The sequence below is a fragment of the Vespa velutina genome, chromosome 17 (genome assembly GCF_912470025.1).
Source record: "Vespa velutina chromosome 17, iVesVel2.1, whole genome shotgun sequence".
In the NCBI taxonomy this organism is placed as follows: domain Eukaryota; kingdom Metazoa; phylum Arthropoda; class Insecta; order Hymenoptera; family Vespidae; genus Vespa; species Vespa velutina.
In genome coordinates, this window is record NC_062204.1 from 1,761,818 (window position 1) to 1,784,317 (window position 22,500).

At 26.1% G+C, this 22,500-nt stretch overlaps 2 protein-coding genes across 6 annotated transcripts in view; both read right to left on the reverse strand.

Annotated features, from left to right (window-relative positions):
- Positions 1-1,707, reverse strand: part of LOC124955126 (HMG box transcription factor BBX) — a 7,893-nt gene extending 6,186 nt beyond the window's left edge. The window contains exon 1 of the mRNA XM_047509074.1: positions 905-1,707. Coding sequence (XP_047365030.1) covers positions 905-931 — 27 coding nt within the window. The 5' untranslated portion in view covers positions 932-1,707. The remainder of the gene's footprint in view (positions 1-904) is intronic.
- Positions 1,708-14,085: 12,378 nt separating this feature from the next.
- LOC124954993 (prolactin-releasing peptide receptor-like) overlaps positions 14,086-22,500 on the reverse strand; it is an 81,538-nt gene continuing 73,123 nt past the window's right edge. For all 5 annotated transcript variants that reach the window (XM_047508740.1, XM_047508737.1, XM_047508736.1 and 2 more), the window contains exon 4: positions 14,086-14,188. The gene's annotated coding sequence lies outside the window, so the exon portion shown is untranslated. The remainder of the gene's footprint in view (positions 14,189-22,500) is intronic.

Genomic DNA, 22,500 nt, shown 5'->3' on the forward strand with positions numbered 1-22,500 from the left:
CATGTACACACGTATGTATTACAAATAGTATAGAATGGATTGAAAAAAAGAAAGAAAGAAAGTAAGAAAGAAAGAAAGAAAAAAAAAAAGGAATATTAAAAAGAGAAAAGATAAGAGAGAAAAGCGCGAAATAAATGGATTTCGTTTCGTAATTTAATCACTTGTCGAAGAATGAGATTCGCTTGTGCGACGGGGATGGGGAGGGGGTCAGCGACGAGGGTGAGACGGGGAGGAGGGGGGTGGGAGGTAGGAGAAACAAAAAAAAACGAAAAGGAAAAGAAAAAAAAAGTACAAAAAGGAAAAAAAAAAGGTAAAAGCTTCAAGGTTGGACACGTATTCTCGTCCTCAGCTAATGGAACCGTCGTTGATCATAGTCATTCTAACGATTTAACTTTTACTGAAAATATGTTTTTTCCATTGAACAAAAGTTACCAACGGAGGGACAGAATGTAAGAGAGATAGAGAGAGAGAGAGAGAGAGAGAGAGAGAGAGAGAGAGAGAGAGAGAGAGAGAGAGAGAGAGAGAGAGAGAGAGAGAGATAAAGAGAGAGATTGAGAGATAAAGATATGATAGAAAGAGATAGATAGATAGAGATAGAGAGAGTGACGAACGTATGGGTGTATATGAGAGAGAAAGAGAGAAAGAGAGAGAGAGAGAGAGAGAGATAACGACGTGAGCGCTTGACTTTTGACACAAAGTCAAACACACGACCAGATATATTCTCTTAGTGCTTCGCGGTATTTTAATATAATCAAAAAAGAAATATGAAATCGTTTATATATGCATATATATTTAACGACGAACTTATGATATTATTAGTTTTATTCATTAACAATCCACGATTCTCAATCATTTTTATTCGTATAAACAATATACTTCTGTCACGACTCACTCCTATACTCACCTTACGTTGTTGTTCGTTGGCAGCCATTTCTGATTTCACTTGACAATTCACTTTAGCGGCGCATAATAAAGATAAAGCTTCGGCACTGGCGCCTCTGTCTTCTTTTCTCTTATACACTATATATATATATATATATGTATATATATCTCTCTCTTTCTCTCTCTATATATATATATAGTTCTCTTTCCTTTTTTCTCCAATCGACTTTGTCGTTCTCTTTCTCTCTCTCTCTCTCTCTCTCTCTCTCTCTTTCTATTTTTCAGGCACAGCCCTCGTTGTTCTTCTTCGTCATGTTCGTGTATGTTTTGTTCCGAATATTCGAATTCTCATTGGTCTCAACGTGCACTTTCCCCACGTGGGAAGAGAATCTTTTCTTTTTTTTTTTTTTTTTACGTAAAAGTTGAAAAAAAGAAAGAAGAAAGAAAAAGAAAAGAAATATATTCAACAGAGAAACTAGACTAGATTCGGTTCGATGGACATATCACGAAGATCTTTTTAAATGATTATTATCGTGAAAATGTTAAAGCTTTCTTTCTATTTCAATGATACCCGTTACATGCACTAGACACTACTGGGCTGTTTACTGTATGGAAAACGTCAGAAAGAGGCTGCAAACGTCACTGCCACAGACCAGTCACGTGTTCCTTTAAGAACTTCAAGGGTTTCCATAGGGAAGAATTATATTACTTCGTACGATATTTCACATAGTTTCGTCATCGACAATCCTTCGTGTTTTCTTTACGTTAAATTAAATTCATATTCGATTTTAATTTATTTGATAAATTATCTTTAAATCCTTCTACGATTTCTCTTATATTCGCCATAACTCTTATTTCGTCTTCTGCATTAAAGATATATATATATATATATATGTACACAATGTACACACACATACGCACATACATGCAATCGAATGTAACGATCTTAGTCGATAAGGATGTCCACGTAGATCGAATGAGAGAATGAACTTGTTACCCTGGCGCCATCTCTACGATATTATGCGAGTTCAAATGTAGTTAAAAGTTACACTCGGTAAATCGATTGTGATTTGTTTTATTATTAAGGAAATTTTTCACGGTCGATATATTGAATTGAAAAAGTAATCTATGATATCGACGTGAATTCATGTTAATTTTATTGTTTTATTTTTAATCAACGAGAAATTGCAGCGATCGTCGTCGGTCGATAAATCTGTGCAATATTACCGACGTGAATATTTTTTTTATACAATTCACTAAAGATGACTCTAGTTTCGTATTTTTATAAAGAATTTCATTCGAATTTGTACAAAGAAAATTCAGTTATTCTTTGACCGTTACAGGCCGAATCGAACAATTGAATCGAAATAGAATCGCGGAAATATCAGTGAACGAAACTAAAAACGTCGACGTCGGGCTAACATCGAAATAAGGTAATTGTTTTCTTCTTTTTCCAAGGACAAATTAATTTCTAAGTTTTTCTTTTGTTTCTTTTCGAACGTATCTGGATGAATGAATCTTAAAAGGATCGTTGATACGAAATTTGAAAATTTCTATTTCTGAGATTGTTAATTTCGAACAACTTTAAATGATTTTTTTTCTCTTTCGATTTAATTACTATCACACGTACCATCTTACGATATCGTATTGCAAATATTTATTGCTATTATGATACAAAAATGAAAACTTCGTGGATTTTTTTTTTTTTTTTTTGCCAACTAAAGTCCGCTATATCGGGATAAATATCCACGAAATGGATATTTATGAACGTTACCCTCTTCCTTTCAGTTTTATACAGAGAAAGCGTGTAAACTCATAGAAAAGTCAATTTCCGTGGTGTTCACTGAAAATTCAAGGTTACTGATCTACATTCCTTTGATCCATCATCCCTTGATAATCTCACGTAACTCCAAGGACGAACGTTTCCGGTTTATTGTGGTATTTCGATTTAATTAGAATCGATCAAAAATTCGATTATTTTCAATTCTCATTATCGACTTTTAATTATTTCCTTATAGGGGCAAGTAATTATTATTTTTTAAACAATCTTTTTTTTTTTCTTTTTTAGAAAATAATAATAATAATAATAATAATATTGTATAAATAATTTATGAAATATTTATAAAATTAAAACTATATCATCTAAATCATAAAATTATTAAGATATTCGCAATGAATTTGATATTTTGACTAGTTTTTTTTTTTTTTTTTTTTTTTTTTTTTTTTTTTTTTTTTTTTTTTTTTTTTTTTAATATTATCTCTAACAATAATAAAAATATTCTATTTATAAGATAAAAAATTTATTTGTGCATTATTAAGGATATTTAATCGATATTAATCGTAAGATAATTCGAGATGATTTTTAAGATAAATTTGCACGATTAAATATTATCTAAATAATAAAAATATTAAAAAGTACGTATTAAATATATCTACGAGGTAAAATAATAATAATAATAATAATAATAATAATTTTGTCGTTGGACTTTATTCGATTGACATTAATTAACACGAGAAAATTATTATAACAATATTATCGATGGGCGATATCAGTCATCGAGTTATTCGAGGTTAGATTTATTCAAATAATATTAATCTCTATGATAAAATTATTATAATAAAATAATTATTAATACATGATTGTATTAATACGATAATATTAGATTAGATTTATTAGATACTAAACATTAATTCGCTGGAAATTAATTATTATACTAATAAAATTATTAACGGTATATTAGTAATTACGATAATTTTAGGTTAGTTACATTGAATTAATATTAATTTTCACATTTGAAAGGATACTAGGCACGATAAATATTATTTTTATCGTAATATACGACAATCATTCCCGATTTATATTTAATATTATTTGTTTGATTATTATCACTCGTCGTTAGATACGATTATAACGTTATCTGCAAAATGGCATGTATATATTTATACCTATATATTATATGTATATATATATATACATATATTATATACGTGTAGAAAGGAGATATATCGGCACGTTCTAATATGCATATGCGCATATATATATATATATATATATATATATATATATATATACACAGTTCGTATATGAAAGGAAACTTTACGCTTCACTACTTGCTCACAAAGATGGTGTAATTAAAGTTGTAGTGCTTTCAACTTATTTCAAACCATCGTTACACGCTATCTGATGTGGTCTATGACTATGCTTACGATTTGGTTAATCTCGCAAACTCTCCACATGGTTCGTAGCTTTAACGTTATTTGCATTTTCTATTGCATTTCCTATCTTATTGACGAAGTCGAATTAAAACAAAACGAAAAAAGATATTGACAAACGTTATATTATCGATCGATCGATCGATCAATCGATTGTTCGATAACGAATCAAATAGATGATACAAATATTATCATTTAAAACGATATTCATTTTTAAATTTTAACTTTAAAAAAGACAAAGAAATGGAATGAAAAATTGTTTTATCCTTTTTATTGTAATTATACAATTTTTAATTCAATTGAAATATATATACATATATATATATATATTTTTAGAATAGAAGTTTGTCGTATCTCTTTGAACATATAATACTAACCTCAAAAACATAAGATTATAAATGTGAATATCCTGTTAATTTTCAAATATTATTTCTCTCTGATATGTATGTATGTATGTGTTAGGTTGATTAACTTGTGTATAGCTTTTAAAACGAATTTACGGGAATTTCGTAAACCATGAGAATTGAGTTAATAATTTAATTCTATTTTACAATGGAAACATTGGAATTTAATTCGGTACTGAGTTGCGCAATGTAATACGGGAAAAAGAAAAAAAGAAAAGAGAGAGAGAGAGAGAAAAAAATAGAGAGAAATTGAAATGAGAGATTTCTCATTCGCGAAAAGTTTACTCGTTTTATATCATTTACCGAAAATGAGAATACGGATTAGGAAAAGAAAACAAATTGAAAAGAAGAAGGGAAAAGGAAACGAATATTTTTCAGTCGAGTAAATGTTCTTTCATCCCTTATGGTATTATTATTATTATTATTATTATTATTATTATTATTATTATTATTATTATTATTATTATTATTATTATTATTATTAGGGATTCGTGTAATTCTCACTTTCTCACTGAGAAAACTTTTTTATGCCGACTCTAATTGTTCCTAAGTCTTGCTTCATCAAAAAAAGAAGAAAAAAAAAAGAAAGTGAGAGAAAGAGAAAAGAAAATAATTGTTTAAGTTACGGAAGAAGTAACTACAGATTCTACACATTTTCGTTATTTTCTTTTTTTTACACATCTTTCAAAAATTTTTTTTCATTTTTTTTTTGTTTTTTCTTTGTTTCTTTTTTTTCTTCCCTCGGTTTTAAATACAACTGTCGAGTGATTACGAATTTGTGTGTACGTATGCACGCATACGTCAAAAATGTTACAACAAAATGATAGATTAATTGATAGGTTATATGAAAAATTTCTGTTTACATTAAAAATTAATTAATGAACACATTAGATATTTATTAATTGTACGTTTAATTAAATTAATACTACTTTTGCTAATTTCTTAAAATCACTACTATTTTTGTTAATTTGATTAAACATTTATACGTATGTTATATGTATGTATGTATTTATGTGTTATAAAGTGCCATTTGCAATAACGCGATAAATTGATTTATATATTAAAAAGAAATTCGAAAAGAAAATGTTATATTTTTCCAAAAGTAATTAATTATTCGAAATATTTAAGATTAGATATTTAACTGTAGTCACGTTTTATTAAAATAGTACTCGAAAATTTTTATGAAAGGCACACACACACACATATATATATATATATATATATGTTTATTATAAAATTGATTAGTAAAACAAAAAGAAAAAAGAAAAAACAAGACACAAATTAATCGACAAATTAAAAAGAGATTATATATAAAAAAAATTTTTACATTCTTACAAATAAATTAATTACTCGAAAGAATTTAATTAAAAGTTAATTTGATTAAAACAATTGCATACTATTTGATCAATATATATATATATATATATATATATATATATATATATATATGTGTGTACTTATACACTCACACATACATGTAGTGTATGCTTGAAAAAATTAAAGTCAGTAATCAATTGTAATTGAATACGAAATCATATAAAAAAATAAAAAATAAAAAAATTATTTAATTGATTGTACTTCAAGGTCAGACAAATTAATTGATACAAAATAAATATTTTTTGACTCGAGTAAGGGTATCTCTATATAAATCAATGACGTTAATAAAAACGTTCACGATCAAATATTAATTACACGAGGGTTTTTTTTTTTTTTTTTTTTTTTTTAAATCACCTTTATTTTTCTATTCTCGCATATAAATAAATAAATGTATAAATACATTATATACGTATATAAATGCATAGACAGATAAATAGAGGCAAGAAAAAGTTAAAAGCGTCCTCATAAAGAGTATATACATATATACTTTGTTTGAAACTTCAATCGGAAATTACGTGACGTGCAAACTATTAACGGTTAATGTAAAACTGTAATACACTTACCGTACTCTCTCTCTCTCTCTCTCTCTCTCTCTCTCTCTCTCTCTTTCTCTCTTTCTCTCTCTCTCTCTAGTCATACATGCATATTGGATCGATGAAAAAGGCCGAATGAGGAGGTACTACAAGATGAGATTACGTTACCAGTACCATGGTCACCGCCATCATCACCACTATTGTCCTGATGTTTTCGTTAAATTCATATATGGCTATGGAAGCGAATAAGGGCAGCCATTTTCTTTTATGTCTTTGTTTTTTCTCTTTGCTTTTTATTTTTCTTTCTCTTTACCTCGTTTTGTCTTCTTTCGTCGTTAACCTTCGTAATATTTTTGTCCTCTTTTTTTTCTCTTTTTCTTTCTCTGTCTCTTTCTTTTCTCTTTTTTTTTCTCATTTAATTGAAAGAGAGAGAGAGAGAGAAAGAGAGAGAGAGAGAGAGAGAGAGAGAGAAAGAGAGAGAGAGAAAGAGAGAGAGAGAGAGAGAGAGAGAGAGAGAGAGAGGAAATGGTCATAGCTTTAAACGGAAATAACAGTCGGAGAGCTTTTGACGCGAGGACAGCTCGAAAGAATATTCGCGTTAATTTTGGTCGAAGGATTACGAATGCTCTTAAATGACGCTCTGTTGAATTCAAACGACCGTTATATTCCTTTTATGTTAGCAGAATGTGAAAGATTGCTTGGTTGGATCGATTTTATGATATTGGGTTTTAGTTTTGCTTCTTTTTCTTTCTTTTTTTTTTCTCTTTTCCTTAAACTTAATTATCGTCTATTTCTAAAAGTTCCTTTCTTTCTGTGTCAAAAACAATTGAAAGAAAGGAAAAACAGAAAAAGTAGAATAAAATAAAATAAAGAAATTAAATAATTGTTCAACAATTTAACGATAGATTATCTTAATTCAAATATTTAAGGTTATGTTATCGCAGCAAGCTTAAATTATGAAAATTTACGTGTATGAAATTATAAGGAAAAAAAAAGAAGAGAAGAGAATAATATCCATGTTATTTAATTTGAAGGTTCGATTGTTTTATTATGACAATTGTTTAAATGATAATTGAAAATTGAGGTTATGTTGTCGAAGTATATTAATTTTGGAAAATTCTCGTGTATGAAATATAATAAGGAAATGATTTGATGATTCATTTTCATAGTTTGAAAGTTTGTTTGTATCATTACAATGATTATTTAAACAGTGTAAGTGAAAAGTGAGGTTATGTTATCGCAGCATGTTAATTTTTCAAATATTTTTAACTAAGAAATAAAAAGGAAAAATGAAAAACGATTGGATGATATATTTTCATACTTTTGAAGGTTTCATTGTTTTATTATGATGAGTATTTAAGGAGAGCAAATGAAAACAGAGATTATGTTATCGTATTAATGTAAATTTTCGAAAATTTCCGCGTAAGAGATAGAAAAAGAAAAAAAAAAAAACAAAACGAAAAATAAAAGAAAGTTATAAACAGATCAAAAAAGAAGGAACAAAAAGGCATAATTTTCAATGGACACAATTCAAGGATTACAATTAAATTTTTTTACGAAGCGTCATATAATAAAAATGAAATAATTAAAATTCGTGATTTAAATTTGACGTTAATTATCGGAATCGTACAATTTGTTAATGTTAATTACAATTAAAATGAGATATTGCATTACGTGATATTTCGTACGAAATCGAGTTTGCGGTAGAAATATAAATTATACAAATTCGTATGGTATTGTAGATATGAATTTTACTCGTTCGTATACGTTCAAAACGTCTGATTAAATATCGTCGAGTATGATATTGATTGTACAAACGTGTATATTTGGTGTACACGTCGTTATATACATGAGACATAAATTCATTCTATGATTTTATGCCTCATATATGTATATATATTTATAATTTTAATATTATTAAATTTTTATATTTATTAATGAAATTTTAATTAAAAGATTATTTTATTTTTATATTTCGTCTAAAGTATTTACTTAATTGTTGATTAGTAATATTATAAATTTATATTAAGGAAGTTATCTACGTTGTAATTAATTTTCCTTTTTCATTCTTTTTCCTTTTTTTATGATAAAGTTTCTGAATTTGTTGAGAGTTTATTATATGAAAAAATGAGAGGAAAAAATGAAAAGTACAATAGTTTCATAGCATCATCACTCGGTCCTATTGTTTCTCTTCACTTTATATCGGATGTGCATGATAAATATTAAATTTTTCACAACGCATTTTGCTTCTTATTCTTGTTTTTATCGTTGTTGTTATCGTTTTTATGCAACTACTTTTACATGTAATTTAATAATAATACGATGCACTTGTTTCTCTTATAGCATATGTATGTAAATTTTAATAATAATTTGTCTTCCTTATATTATATATATGTATATATATATATATATATATATATATATATATATGTATATATCGGGTGGGAAAAAAGTTCTTAGACGTAGACAAAAGTTTCTAATCGATTTCGAAAATATTCAATTGCAATGTGTAATAGAGAAAGAAAACATGAATTATTACGAACAATCGTTTCTTTCTTTATTTACGTGTTTAAATAAATAATGAAAAATAAATAAATAACACTAACAAAAAAGAAAAGAAAAAAAAAAACAAGAAAAAGAATAAATATATAAATCAATAAATAAAAATGAGAAAAGAAATATGAAACCGTGAGAAGGATAGAAAATAAAAAAAAAAAAAAAAGAAAGAAAGAAAAAAGAAAGAAAGAAAGAAAGAAAGAAAGAAAGAAAGAAAGAAAGAAAGAAAGAAAAAAGGAAAAGGAAAAGAAAAGGATAATAAGAAATGGGAAAGAGTATTAAGTGTTGTCAAAGACGTAAAAGAAATCGACAAGGTCGAAGGATATTAAAAGCAAAGCGACGGCTGTCGTTTCACGAAGCTTCGGGAACTTTTCATAAGCTTTTCAAAATGCTTTGAACTACGTCGATAAAAATAAAAACTAAAGATTGTATTCCGCATTCCTTTGGTAAACATAAATAGCAGAGCTACGAGTCTTCGTGTTTTGATTTTTTTCTCATCTTCCCTTTCTCTCTCTCTCTCTCTCTCTCTCTCTCTTTCTCTCTCTCTCTCTCTCTCTCTCTCTTGCATCATGTTATTTACGAAATAGATATCAACGAGATATCATGAGCAAACAAATCTTCGATAAGAGAGGAAATAGCAATAAAATGGTGATCGATGATTTCTCTAAGCATATTCTCTTTTTTCGCGTTTCCATTCCTATGAAAAAGTCACATCATATACACGATATATGTATATGTGTATGTATGTATACATTATGCAATATATATATATATATATTTATATACAATATTTAATATACATGATATAGAGAGAAGGATGAATCACAAGAAAGTAGGACATTTGAAAATACGAAGGACGTTGAAAATCTAAAAAAAAAAAAAAAAAAAAGAAAAAAAAAAATAAAAAAAAAAAGGAAAGAAATCTAAGGAATGAAAAATGTTTATTAATAATAATAATAATATAAATAGGGAAATTAATTTTTATATGAAATTCTTTACTTTTCGATGTATTGTATAAATTTTAAGTATTGTCTTTATTTTTTTTTCTTTTTTCTTTTTTTTCTTTTTTTGTATTAAATAAAGAAACATTGTTGCACGTGTAATTAAATGTGCCTAACAAATTGATTTCGAATAAAACTATTATTTTTAATATACATATTATTCTCAAGTAAAATATATGTATATGTGTTTTATAATTTATTTTACTACTTTACGTTAATAGATTTCCATTTTATTAAAGGAAAAAAAAAAAAATTATTTAAAAACAAAAGAAACGCACTTAATATTTTCTTCTTCTCCTTTTTCTCTTTTTTGTTTTTTTTTGTTCCTTGTATTTTTTTTTTTTTTCTTTTTTTTTTTAATACATAATCATTAACGTAATATATAATTATTGATGTATAATTATATACTTTTTTTAATACATAAAGTTACTCGAAATGTTTATTGATGATATTTCTTTTTTTTCGTTTTAAACGTAAATTTAGACAATTATGATTCTTTTACGATTTGAAAAAGCGTAGGATAATCGTGATTCTTTCTTCTTTTTTTTCTCCTTTTCCCATAAGAAAATAAAGAGGAAAAAGAAAAAAAAGAGATGCAAGATCGTCAGATCGTCATAATTTTTCATCATACGAAACGACAAATAATATCGTTACAATCCTCATAATAATTCTCTTTTAATTTCTCGCCCTCGGCCTTGAAAAAGGAAAAAAAGAAAGGAAGACGTAAGAAAGAAAAAGAAAATCGGACAATTAAGATTAGTATTCTAGTCCCTTTAATAAAGTTATAATAACGGCCAAAGTTAGCCTAAAGAATATCTCTATTAAAGTAACTTTAGAGATGCGCGCACACATACACATACATACATATACAAACCTATAGTTAGTTAAATCTTTTAATACATGATTCGTTGATAATACGATAAAAAAGATGAATAGCGAGAGAGAGAGAGAGAGAGACAGAGAGGAGAGAGAGAGAGAGAGAGAATGAAAGAATGAAAGAATGAAAGAGAAAGGAAAAGGGAAAAGGGATGAAATTACGAAAGTAAAAGACAAAAGTTTTCGAAATGATCCTCCTGTGGTTACGCGCCTTACATTTAGAGTCGTTTTCATGGTTTCTTCATGGAACTTTTATGTTTCTTAGTTCTTTAGAGATCGAACTCGAAGATTCATCGGAAAAGAAAAATGGTCCTTTGTTTTTTATACTATCCGCCATCTTTGATCTGTTGTCTCTCCCTCTCTCTCTTTCTCTCTTTCTTTTTTTTCTTTTCTTTTTTTTTTTGCAACGTTTTACTTACAACGAAGGAATAGGAGGTATGGGAATAGGGAATTGGGATTGGGATGGATATGGATGCTGGGATGATGGGTGATAGGTGATGGGAGATGGGAGATGGGTTAGAGGTGAGTGGGAAGGGTGAGGGGTTGAAAAGGTAAGGGAGTTGAATCGACAGCCGGTGGTAATAGAAAGAAGGTGACCTTATTCGAAGTATCTATGTATGTATGTAAGTACATACTTTTGATTGTGTAGCGGCAATGAGATCTCTACTACCGTTAGAACAACGCCGTTTCTAATTCGATAGGGTCTTCTTCTTCCTCCTTCGTTCCTCCCCTTTTTCTTTTTCGTTCAAGGTTATTTCGTAATAAAACGGTAGAACCCCCTATGTGGTTCTTTTCTTCCCTTCTTTATATATATATATATATATATATAAATGTATATAGATGTATATAGGTGTGTGTATGTGTGTGTGCGTACACGGGGATAATTCAAAAAATTTTTTCAGGTAATCAAAAAAATACTTACGAATGAGCCAAGAAAAATTCTTACAAAGGTATATTTATCAAAATTAATTACTCCATGATAAACGAGAAATCTTGTCGGGTTTCTGATTAGGCTTGAAGTTTTAATATAGCTTAGTATTAGACACGTTCGTTTTGCAATCTTACGATGATGTAAAATCAAAAGAGAGAGAGAAAAAAAAAAATAAAAGAAAAGAAAAAAAGAAAAATTAAAATCGCTAGAAAGGAAGAATTGATTTTATTTTATTTTATTTTTTTATTTTTTCTTTTTTTTTTTTTTTTTTTTTTTTTTTTTTTTTTTCTTTTTTAAAGACAATCTCTATTGTAGAAATATTTTTGACACATCCTGTTCTTTCATATCATTTTTATATACATATGTATGTATATATATATGTATGTATGTATGTATGTATGTATATGTATTTATTTTATTAAATATCTATGAGAAAAAAATTTTATAAGGTTCAGATAAAAATATTGATGTTTGATTTAATAATTGATATTTTAATTATTCGATGAGAGATAATTACATTCGAATGTTTGGATATTTTTTTACTTTTCGTAATAATTTTTTTTTTCTTTAAAACATTATGTTCTCTACGGTTACCGTATATTATATATACTAATAATATATAACACTAATAATATATTATTATATTATAATATGTATACTCTATAGTATATTAATTTATACTACGGTACTAATATAGTACTCTCTAATCTATAATACACACACATACATACACACTTTATGTATATATATATTATATATTATTATATATAGTATTAGAATAATAAAATAAAATAGTATAATAAAAAAAAATAGTATAATAGTTAAAAGAAAGAAAAAAAGGAAAAAAAACTTGTACATGTAACATATTTATACATTACATATTAAATAAAAATTATATTATTTTATTTATATATTGTTAATCGTGATATACTTTTTTAATAATGAAAAATTAAAATATAAGATATATAATTAAAACAAAATTTATATATATATATATATATATATATATATATATATAATTTTTAAATTGAAATAAATATAGACACGTATACGATGTAAGAAATATATATTAGAAATGATAAATAAATAAATATTAATATATTTAATTTGACATAGTCAATTTCATAATAACGAGCACGAATAAAAAGAAATTCTCTTGTTACTCTTGTTACTCTTGTTACTCTTGCAATATACGATTGTTCGTCTCCTGTTCTTTTTTTATTTTCTTCTTTCTTTCATTCTTTTTTATTTTTGTTTTTTTTTCTCTTTTTTTTCCTTTTCTTCTTTTTTTTTTTTTCCCCTTAACTGTGGAAATTCTTCATAAGCCACCTTATATACATAATGTACCATTAATTCCTCGGGGCTTATTTAAATATAAGATCGCTTAGTCGATAAAATATACAATTTTATTTTCGTGGGAGAGGGTACGTTTTATTCGACTCACAAATCCCGTATCGAAATTCGTGAAGCAATTTAATGTTGTACTGTTTAATAATTTATTTATTTATTTATTTATTTATTTATTTATTTTTTACTTGTTTTAATTGAACGAATACATCATTAAAAGATTTAAGAGAGAGAGAGAGAGAGAGAGAGATCGTTTAGTTATTGAATATTATGCATCCATACCGCATTTGTGCATATACACATACATACACACATACAAGAATATATACACATTTACACATATACATAAACGCACACATACATACAGAAAATACATGAGTTTATACTATAAGTACTCGATGAATTTCGTAGTTGAATTTTTTTCTTCTTCTTCTTCTTATATATATATATATATATATATATTTTTTTTTTTGTTACTTCTTTTCTTTTCTTTCCCCTCCTTTTTCTTTTTTCTCTTTCTTTTAATTTTTTTTTCCTTTCTATTCTTTTCCTTTTTTTTTTATTTTACATTTTTTTGTTTGCTCATGACACCTGGTTTATTATTATTATTATTATTATTATTATTATTATTATTATTATTATTATTATTATTATTATTACTATTATTATTATTATATTTATGAAATTTCATTGACGATACGGGCCGCCTTCTCCCTTTCCCTCCTAATACACCTCCCCACCCCATCCTCAATTTATTTCAAGACAAAATTTTTCACGAGCTCTATTTTACAAATGAGAGACACTGGATTTGAATAATAATTATTCGAACGTTTTTCAAGAATTATACGACTTATAAATATGATGAATTTTCAACGATTATTTTTTATAGTAATTATTCTCCAGATATTCCCTAGGTCTTAGGGAGATTTTTTTCCTTCCTTCCTTACTTCCTTTTTCTTTTTTTCCTTCTCCTTCTTCTTCTCCTTCTTCTTCCTCTTCTTCTTCTTCTTTTTCTTTTCTTTTTTTATCGTCACTTCCGTCACTTCGATTGTGATCTTCGATTGAAATCTGAAAAAAGAAAAAGAAAAAGAAATAAGGACAAATAAAGTCACACGGATTGTTTTTGTTTTTTGATTTTTTGTTTTTTGATCTTTTCTTAAACTTAAACAAACGATTATTTGTGCACACGAAGGTTAAAAAAAAGAAATATTGCTTATTTATTATTATCGAGTTTTTTCGATCAATTGTTTCTTTCCATTCTCTTTTTTTTTTTTTCTCTTCTTTTTTCACTCTAATCAAATCGTATAATAATTTTCTTTTCTTTTTCCTTTTTTTCCTTTTCAATTACGAATAAATGTTTTTTTTTTGTGTCTATAGAATAAAACATCCCTTTATTTCGTTTTTCTTTTCTTTTTTTGTCTTTATAAAAATGTCTAAATGAAGTCGTACAATTTTTTTTTTTTTGTTTTTATGTGTTCATATATAGTGCGAGTGTGGGTAAAGTGACTAATTTTCTTTTTTTATTTTTTTATTTTTTTTTTTTTTTTCTTCTAATTTCATTCAATAAAAATTTATGAACTCATAATGTAAGAACCGAATAATATTGACGTGGTGATTCACGTAGTAACTTATGAAATATACGATTAAGCAAGTCACGTGCCACGATATAATCAGTATGTACTTAATTGGGGCTGACTTTATTGGCCGTTTAATACTGTGGTTCGAATAAGTCGCCTCGGGCAAATGGTGATCGTTCGAAATGTAATCAAAATTTTTCTTTATCCATTTCTCTCTCTCTCCCTCCCTCTCTCATTCTCTCTCTCTCTCTCTCTCTCTCTCTCTTCCTTTTTCTCTTTGTCTCATTTATTTCATTGTACGATAAATTATTATTATTATTCTTATTTTTTTTCTTCTTCTTTTTATTATTATTATTACAAAATAATTTTCAGTGAATTATTTAAATTAAAATATTACATTATCTATCGACGAATTTTAATTAATAAATATTTCCTTTATTATCGTATACGACGAAGTTGTATAAAATTTTTTGTTGTTACTTACTATGACAATTGTTAAATAATTTATATATATGTATATATGTATATATATATAGATGTACACATACATATATATATATATATATATATATATGTATATATATTATATTGTTATTATATAATATAAATAAAATATTAATGTAATATAATATAATATATGATAATGGAGTCTTAAAGAAAATCTTTTACATTTTTTCTGTTTTATTTATCGAAAATATCAAATTTTGCAGGAAAGGAATTTAATTCTCGTAAATATTTGCAAATTCAAGGGAAAGCAATTATACATTAAAAGTATATCTATATTAATTTATGTATGTACGTATATATGTACTTATGTACGTATATATGTATTTCTGTCTTTCTCTCTCTCTCTCTCTCTCTCTCTCTCTCTCTCTCTCTCTCTCTCTTTCTCTCTTTGAAGAATATTAATCAACGATTTCATAGTTGGAATTAATATCACTTTCGTTCCGTTCAATTTTAATAACTGACATTTGCAAGATATTTAATAAAAGATTCATAATCTATTAGTAGGAAATAATTAACTAATAATTAAAATATTATTAACATATAAAAGTTCTACGATCGTAGAAGAAAAAGGGAATAAAAAGTAAAAGAGAGAAACATAAGGATAAAGAAAAAGGCAAGATAGAAATAAATTGTTTTATTAAATTAGAAATATGATTCGATCGAAAATTTTTAATATCTTTTTCATAAATATTATTGTTCACGAAAGGACGGATTTAAAAAAGAAAAGAAAAAAGAAAAAAAAAAAAAAGAAAAAGAAAAAAAAAACAGACCCAAAGAAACAAAAACAAAAAAGGAAATAAATCAAAGAAACGAAGCGAACAAGAAAAAAGAGAAAGAAGAAAATTCGAGAAAAAATGATAACGTAAAATACAAATAAATTGTTTTTTTATAAATCTCGAAACAATATGAACGACGATGTTTTAAGAAGGAAAGAGACAGAAAGAGAGAAAGAGAGAGAGTGAGAGAGAGAGAGAGAAAGAGGGAGAGAGAGAGAAATAAAAGAACTGATACGAACACTGTATCCACTCTGTCGGATAAAATTTAACAAGTTTCCGCATCTATTCGTGTGTATATATATATATATATATATATATACACCAATGAGATATACACAATGATTGGGGGAGGGAAGCTGGGAGGAGGTGGGAGTAGATAGTAGATTCGTTCGATGGTACGTACGTAGGACGATTGTTGTTGGTATTTCGAAGAGAAGAGACAAGTTAAAAAGAAAAAAAAAGAAAAAAAAAGAAAAAAGAAAAAAAAGAAAATACAGAAACACAAGAAAAAAAGAGAAAAAGAAGGACGAGAAAGGAGCAAAAAAAAAGAAGAAGAAAAAAGAAAAGAGCAATGATAGTAGGACGAACGGATAGAAGAGATACTAGAGGGAGAAAAATTGAGAGGTTGGAGTATCGAAAAAAAGGAAAAGAAAAAAAAAAAAAGAAAAAGGCTAGAAAAAGAGCAAAAAAAAAAGAAAACAAGGAAGAAGAAAAAAAGGACGGGAAATAAAAAAAGACAGAGCGAGAGAGAGAGAGACAGAGAGAGAGAGAGAGAGAGAGAGAGAGAGAGAGAGAGAGAGATAAAAGGGGAAAGAAAAATTAAAAAAAAAAGGAGGGAGGGGAGAAAAAAAGAAATCAATTGTTGATCATGCTTTGTCATCACGTACCAGTAGATTACTTTAGCTATTGGACATATGGGTATACCGTTGGTCCACACACAGGACACACACACACATAGGACACACACATACAGGACACACACACACATAAGACACACACATACAGGACACACACACACATGCACATAGATATACATATAGATAAATTCTCATAAATGGAGGAGAAATACGGGACATTGATTTAGATCCCTTTGGGTGCAGGGTACGTGAGTGCAATGAAATTTCTCGGATATTAGCAGACTGTTCTCTGGAACGACGACGTTTGAACCTAGCTATCTGTCTGTCTATCTGTCTGTCTGTCTGTCTGTCTGTCTGTCTGTCTGTCTCCCTGTCTCCCTGTCATATCGCGATTTCTCATTCGATTCCTACCTCCCCTCCACGTCTCGTCCCGTGTCCCGTGTCGGCATTTCTCTGGAACGGTTGGGACTTGGAACTTTGGTCCGCATAACTATGCGTTTAATACGCGCGTTCAAATTCGTACCCGTACTCCATACTCAAAATGTTCATTCCTATAGATTATTATACGTAGTATAACGTTCTAAAATACGATATTACTTAAAATCGAATTATACGAATTATTTAAGAAATTTTACGAGCTCATTCTGATAATAATCGGTAACTTTATATAACCGATGAGATTAAGGGATTCGTCGTCGTATCGATTGCTCTCGATTATTCGCATTCATTATTTTTAACATTTTCTTATTTAGAATTTTCATTAACAATTTCGTATCCATTTTTCTTTTCTTTTATTTCTTCCTTTCTCATTTTTGTTTTATATTTTGTTACGTTGGTTTGCTCGTTTCCTTTCTTTCTTTCTTTCTTTCTTTCTTTAGTTATTTATTCATTTATTTATCTTTTTTTTTTTCTTTTTTCTTTTTTTCTTTGTATAATTTCTAAGAACAACTTGTGATTCTTTTTGTTTTTCTTTTTCTTTTCCTTCTTATTTTCCTTTTCTTTCTTGTTTTTGTTTTTGTTTTGTTTTGTTCTGTTTTGTTTGTTTGCTTTTTTTTTTTTTTTTTTTTTTTTTTTTTTTTTTTTGAGTAATCTAGGAGAACTGTGATATATTTATTATTATTATTATTTTTTTTTTGTAATTGGTAGTATATCTATATATACTGATATTATTTTTTAATTAGTATTTATTATTATTACATACTATCATTTATTTTTTATACGTATATTATTATTATTTATAATAATATATATATATATATATATACATATATTAATAATATACATTCAAAATTATTATTAAATTATATTAAAAATATATAACATTCTATTATATCTTTTTAATGATAATTAATTCACGTTATAGAATAATATACAATTATTAATCTATTATTAAATATATTATTAAGATGAAAATACGATTTCATGTAGTTGCATAAATTTAAAGAGATTAAGCAGCCACGTGAAACAAAAATGTTGCGGAAAAAATAGAAAACCTCATAAATAAATTATTTGTTAAGAAATATTTGTACAAATGCATAAATTAATTTTTTCATCTTTTCTACTTTTATCTCCTCCTTCTTCTTCTTCTTTTTTTCGTCTTTTTACATTTCTTTCCCAATCTGTTCTTTCTCCATTTTCTCTCGTTTATCCATAGTCGTAAAATTATTTCAAAGGTCCTCTTTTAATTCCGTGGGGGAAAAAAAAACCAAAGAAAACAAAAAATAAATAAAAAACCAGCGTTTCCAGAAAAGATTCATATACCTCGGGCTATTCCCGGTTTTTTTTTTTTTTTTTTTTTTTTTTTTTTTTTTTTTTCTTTTTTTTTTTTTTTTTTTTGAGTAAAAAGTCACAAAAATGATAAAAAAAAGCAGACAGAGAGAGAGAGTGAGAGAGAGAGAGAAAAAGTCTCCTTCAAATCCATCCCATTTCTATTGGTATGGAAATTAATGAAATGGCCCATTTTTTATAGGTTTGAGAGAGAGAGAGAGAGAGAGAGAGAGAGAGAGAGAGAGAGACGAAAGGACACATGTGTGGAATTGATAATTAATTATCGTTCATTTAGAATTTTCAACGAACGCATAACTTAGAGCTTGATTATAGGAAATATTTTACAATTACGTCGAGAAGGTAACGTGCGTAACTTTGAAAACGGATATACCATACAAACTTATTTTCATCGTTAACGAGCCTCTAAATATCCATTACGTATGAGCGTTCTTTTCTGTCTTAGAAAGAATGTTAAAAAGAGATGGATAGATAAAGATAAAAGAAAAAACGAGTGGGAGAGAGAGAGTGAGAGAGAGAGAGAGAGAGAGAGAGAGAGAGAGAGAGAAGAGTATAAAACTCGAGTCGACTATAATGCGAGAATTTACAAGGACGTAAAAAATCTTAGAATAAAGTAGATGAGAGAGAGAGAGAGAGAGAGAGAGAGAGAGAGTGAGAGAGTGAGAGAGAAGTGGATGATATATAAATGATAAACAGTATATATATTTATAAATTAAAAGTATGATATATATATATACACATATGTATATATGTATATGTAATATTTTTAAATGGTATATATACATATATTTATTTAAATGTTTATAATATAATAATAATAAATATAAATAATTTTCTAACAATTTCGAGATAGAAATATTTCCATTTTTTTTTGTTTTTTTACACATAAATTTCATTTGTAATATCTTATTCGAACTATTACATATATATATATATATATATATATATATATATATATATATATATTTTATATATATAAATATGTATGGATGGATGGATGTACGTACGTATGTATGTATATGTCATATATATCAAAAATGATTCGACATGTATCCTGGGATAAACTACCATAGACGTTATAAATTATGGTAGTCAAGCGTAAATGACGTATCGAACGTCATATCTACGTTAAAACTTTCGAGATTTTTGTTGATAGGGGCCAATGTTAGTAGGGCTGAAGTTGGGACGACACAGATGCAACAACATCTCGTTAGAAGAAAGATCGATGTTCCTCTTTCTCGCTCTATTGATCCTTTTTCTCTCTCTCTCTCTCTCTCTTTCTCTCATTCTCTCATTCTCTTTAATGGTCATCATGATGTACCCCTCAAATAGCTGCCATTCCATCGACCATTCCATTCCTGGATTCAGATTTATTTATTCTTTGTTTTGTTCGTTTCTGTTTTTATTTCTGTTATTGTATTTATTTGTTTATTTATTTATTTATTTATTTATTTATTTTTTTTTTTTTCTTTTTTTTTTTTTATATCACATATCTTATTTCGTCGAATTAGATTTATCATTTCAATGAATGTGGGATGTATCTATTGTTAATGATTCATGACTGACGTCATTTATCTTTCTTTTTCTTTTTCTTTTTTATGATAAATTGATTCATTAAAAAAAAAAAAAAAAAAAAAAAAAAAAGAAAAATAGAAAAGAAAAAAATAAAAGTTTTTTTTGTAATTTATATACCTATCAATTAATTTACATGGATAGTATATGTTTGAACTAATTCATACTTTTCTTTTTTAATTACTATCTTAATAATAATAATAATATATTGAATTATTATCTATATTGTAAAAAAATTACTATTAAGTATATTTTATATAATAGTACTGTAATTTAGTAATAGTACATTAAAACTATATAGTATAATACATATTATAATGATAGAGTATATTAATATTATAAAAGTATATTAATAATGATATACTAAAATGTAATAATTAAACACTATTTTTATTATTGCATACATTAATAATAATAATAACAATAATAATAATAATAATAATAATAATAATAATAATAATAATAATAATAATAATAATAATAATAATAATAATAATAATAATAACAACGACAATACCAGCAATAACAATAATAATAATACTAATAATAAAAATAATAATAATATATACCAAATCACTATTATTTCGTTATATCATAATTATTATTACATTTGTATTATTTTATATCGTTATTATTATTATTATAATATTTTATTATATCACATTATTATTCTTATTTTAAAGAAATACGAAAAATTAAATTATCTCCCTCGTAAAAATAAAATGAAAATTAATATTATTGCCATTCCTTTTTTTTCCTTATAAGATACATGTAGATACTTTTACACACACACACAAAGAAAATGAAAAAAAAAAAAAAATAATAAAAGATAGTAAGTAGAGTGAAAATAATAGTAATTTTAAAATATGTCAAATTGTCTCCTAGCAATTTTTACTCGTTTCTATCAAATTGTTTTCTCGCCTGGTCTAACATCAATGCCGCTGTAAATTTTTCTTTACATTCTGTAGGAAACACAACATGCATCGTTTTCTGTCTTCTCTCTCTCTCTCTCTCTCTCTCTCTTTCTCTCTCTCTATCTCTATATCTCTATCTCTATCTATCTCTCTCGTGTTCTTTTGTGTAAATCACCTCTACCATACGTCCAAAAATAGTCGTCCCTTTAGAAACTGCACTTTAGAAATGAAGAAAAACATCGTCGTGAAAAGAAGAAGTCCATTAATCGTTGGACTCTTCTTCTCTTCCTCGTTTTTTATATTTTTTCTTTTTTTTTCACTTTAAAATGTTCCATCGTTATAGTTTTGAATTTTCCTTTTTAAACTTGTTAAAACTTACAATGGCGCATTAAACGTTTCGAATTAATTGTTAAATTTTTCGAAGAAGTATTATATAATTATAATAATAATAATTATAATAATAATAATAATAATAATAATAATAATAATAATAATAATAATAATAATAATATTAATAATAATGTATAATAGTACTTAATAATAATAGTAATATTTAAAGAATAACCGAGTATCTATGTCGATTTAATAAGTATGGATATTTAGTATGAATAATAACTATGAATATTTATATATATGATTTAATGATTATATATATAAGTATTCATGCTTATTATTTTTACTTATATATATATATATATATATATATATATATATATATATATATATATATATATGTATGTATGTATGTATGTATGAATACTTAGACATTCGTTGCATGAAAATTTAACTTCTCTCAAAATTATCACACAAAAGAAATATAATAATAATAATAATAATAATAATAATAATAATAATAATAATAGATATTAATTAAAAAAAAATAATATTATACAATAAATATAATAATTATTATACAATAGATATAATAATTAATAATGGGTTCCATGAAAATTTTAGCCTTTTAACAAATTATTTTTACCAAATAGATGTTTATATACAATAATAATAATATTAATAATTAATTAACTTAAAAAAATAATAATAAATATATATATATATAATCATATATAATATAAACGGTACTATTTAGTGTTAAATTAAATTTCTTAATTAAAAAAAAAATATATATATATATATATATAAAATAAATAATTTGACGTTAAATTAAATTTACAAAAAAAAAAAAAAATAGAAAAGAAAAGAATACTTTAAATTAATAATTGAACAGAAGACAATTTAACGCAACACATACAAACATACGCACGTATACAGATGTACATATATACACCCATAAAAAAGGTAGTAAATATGTATTTGAATACTCGATATATAATTATCATCACACTTATACATATCTTATACATATGTAAATGATAATACTTTTATTGTTTT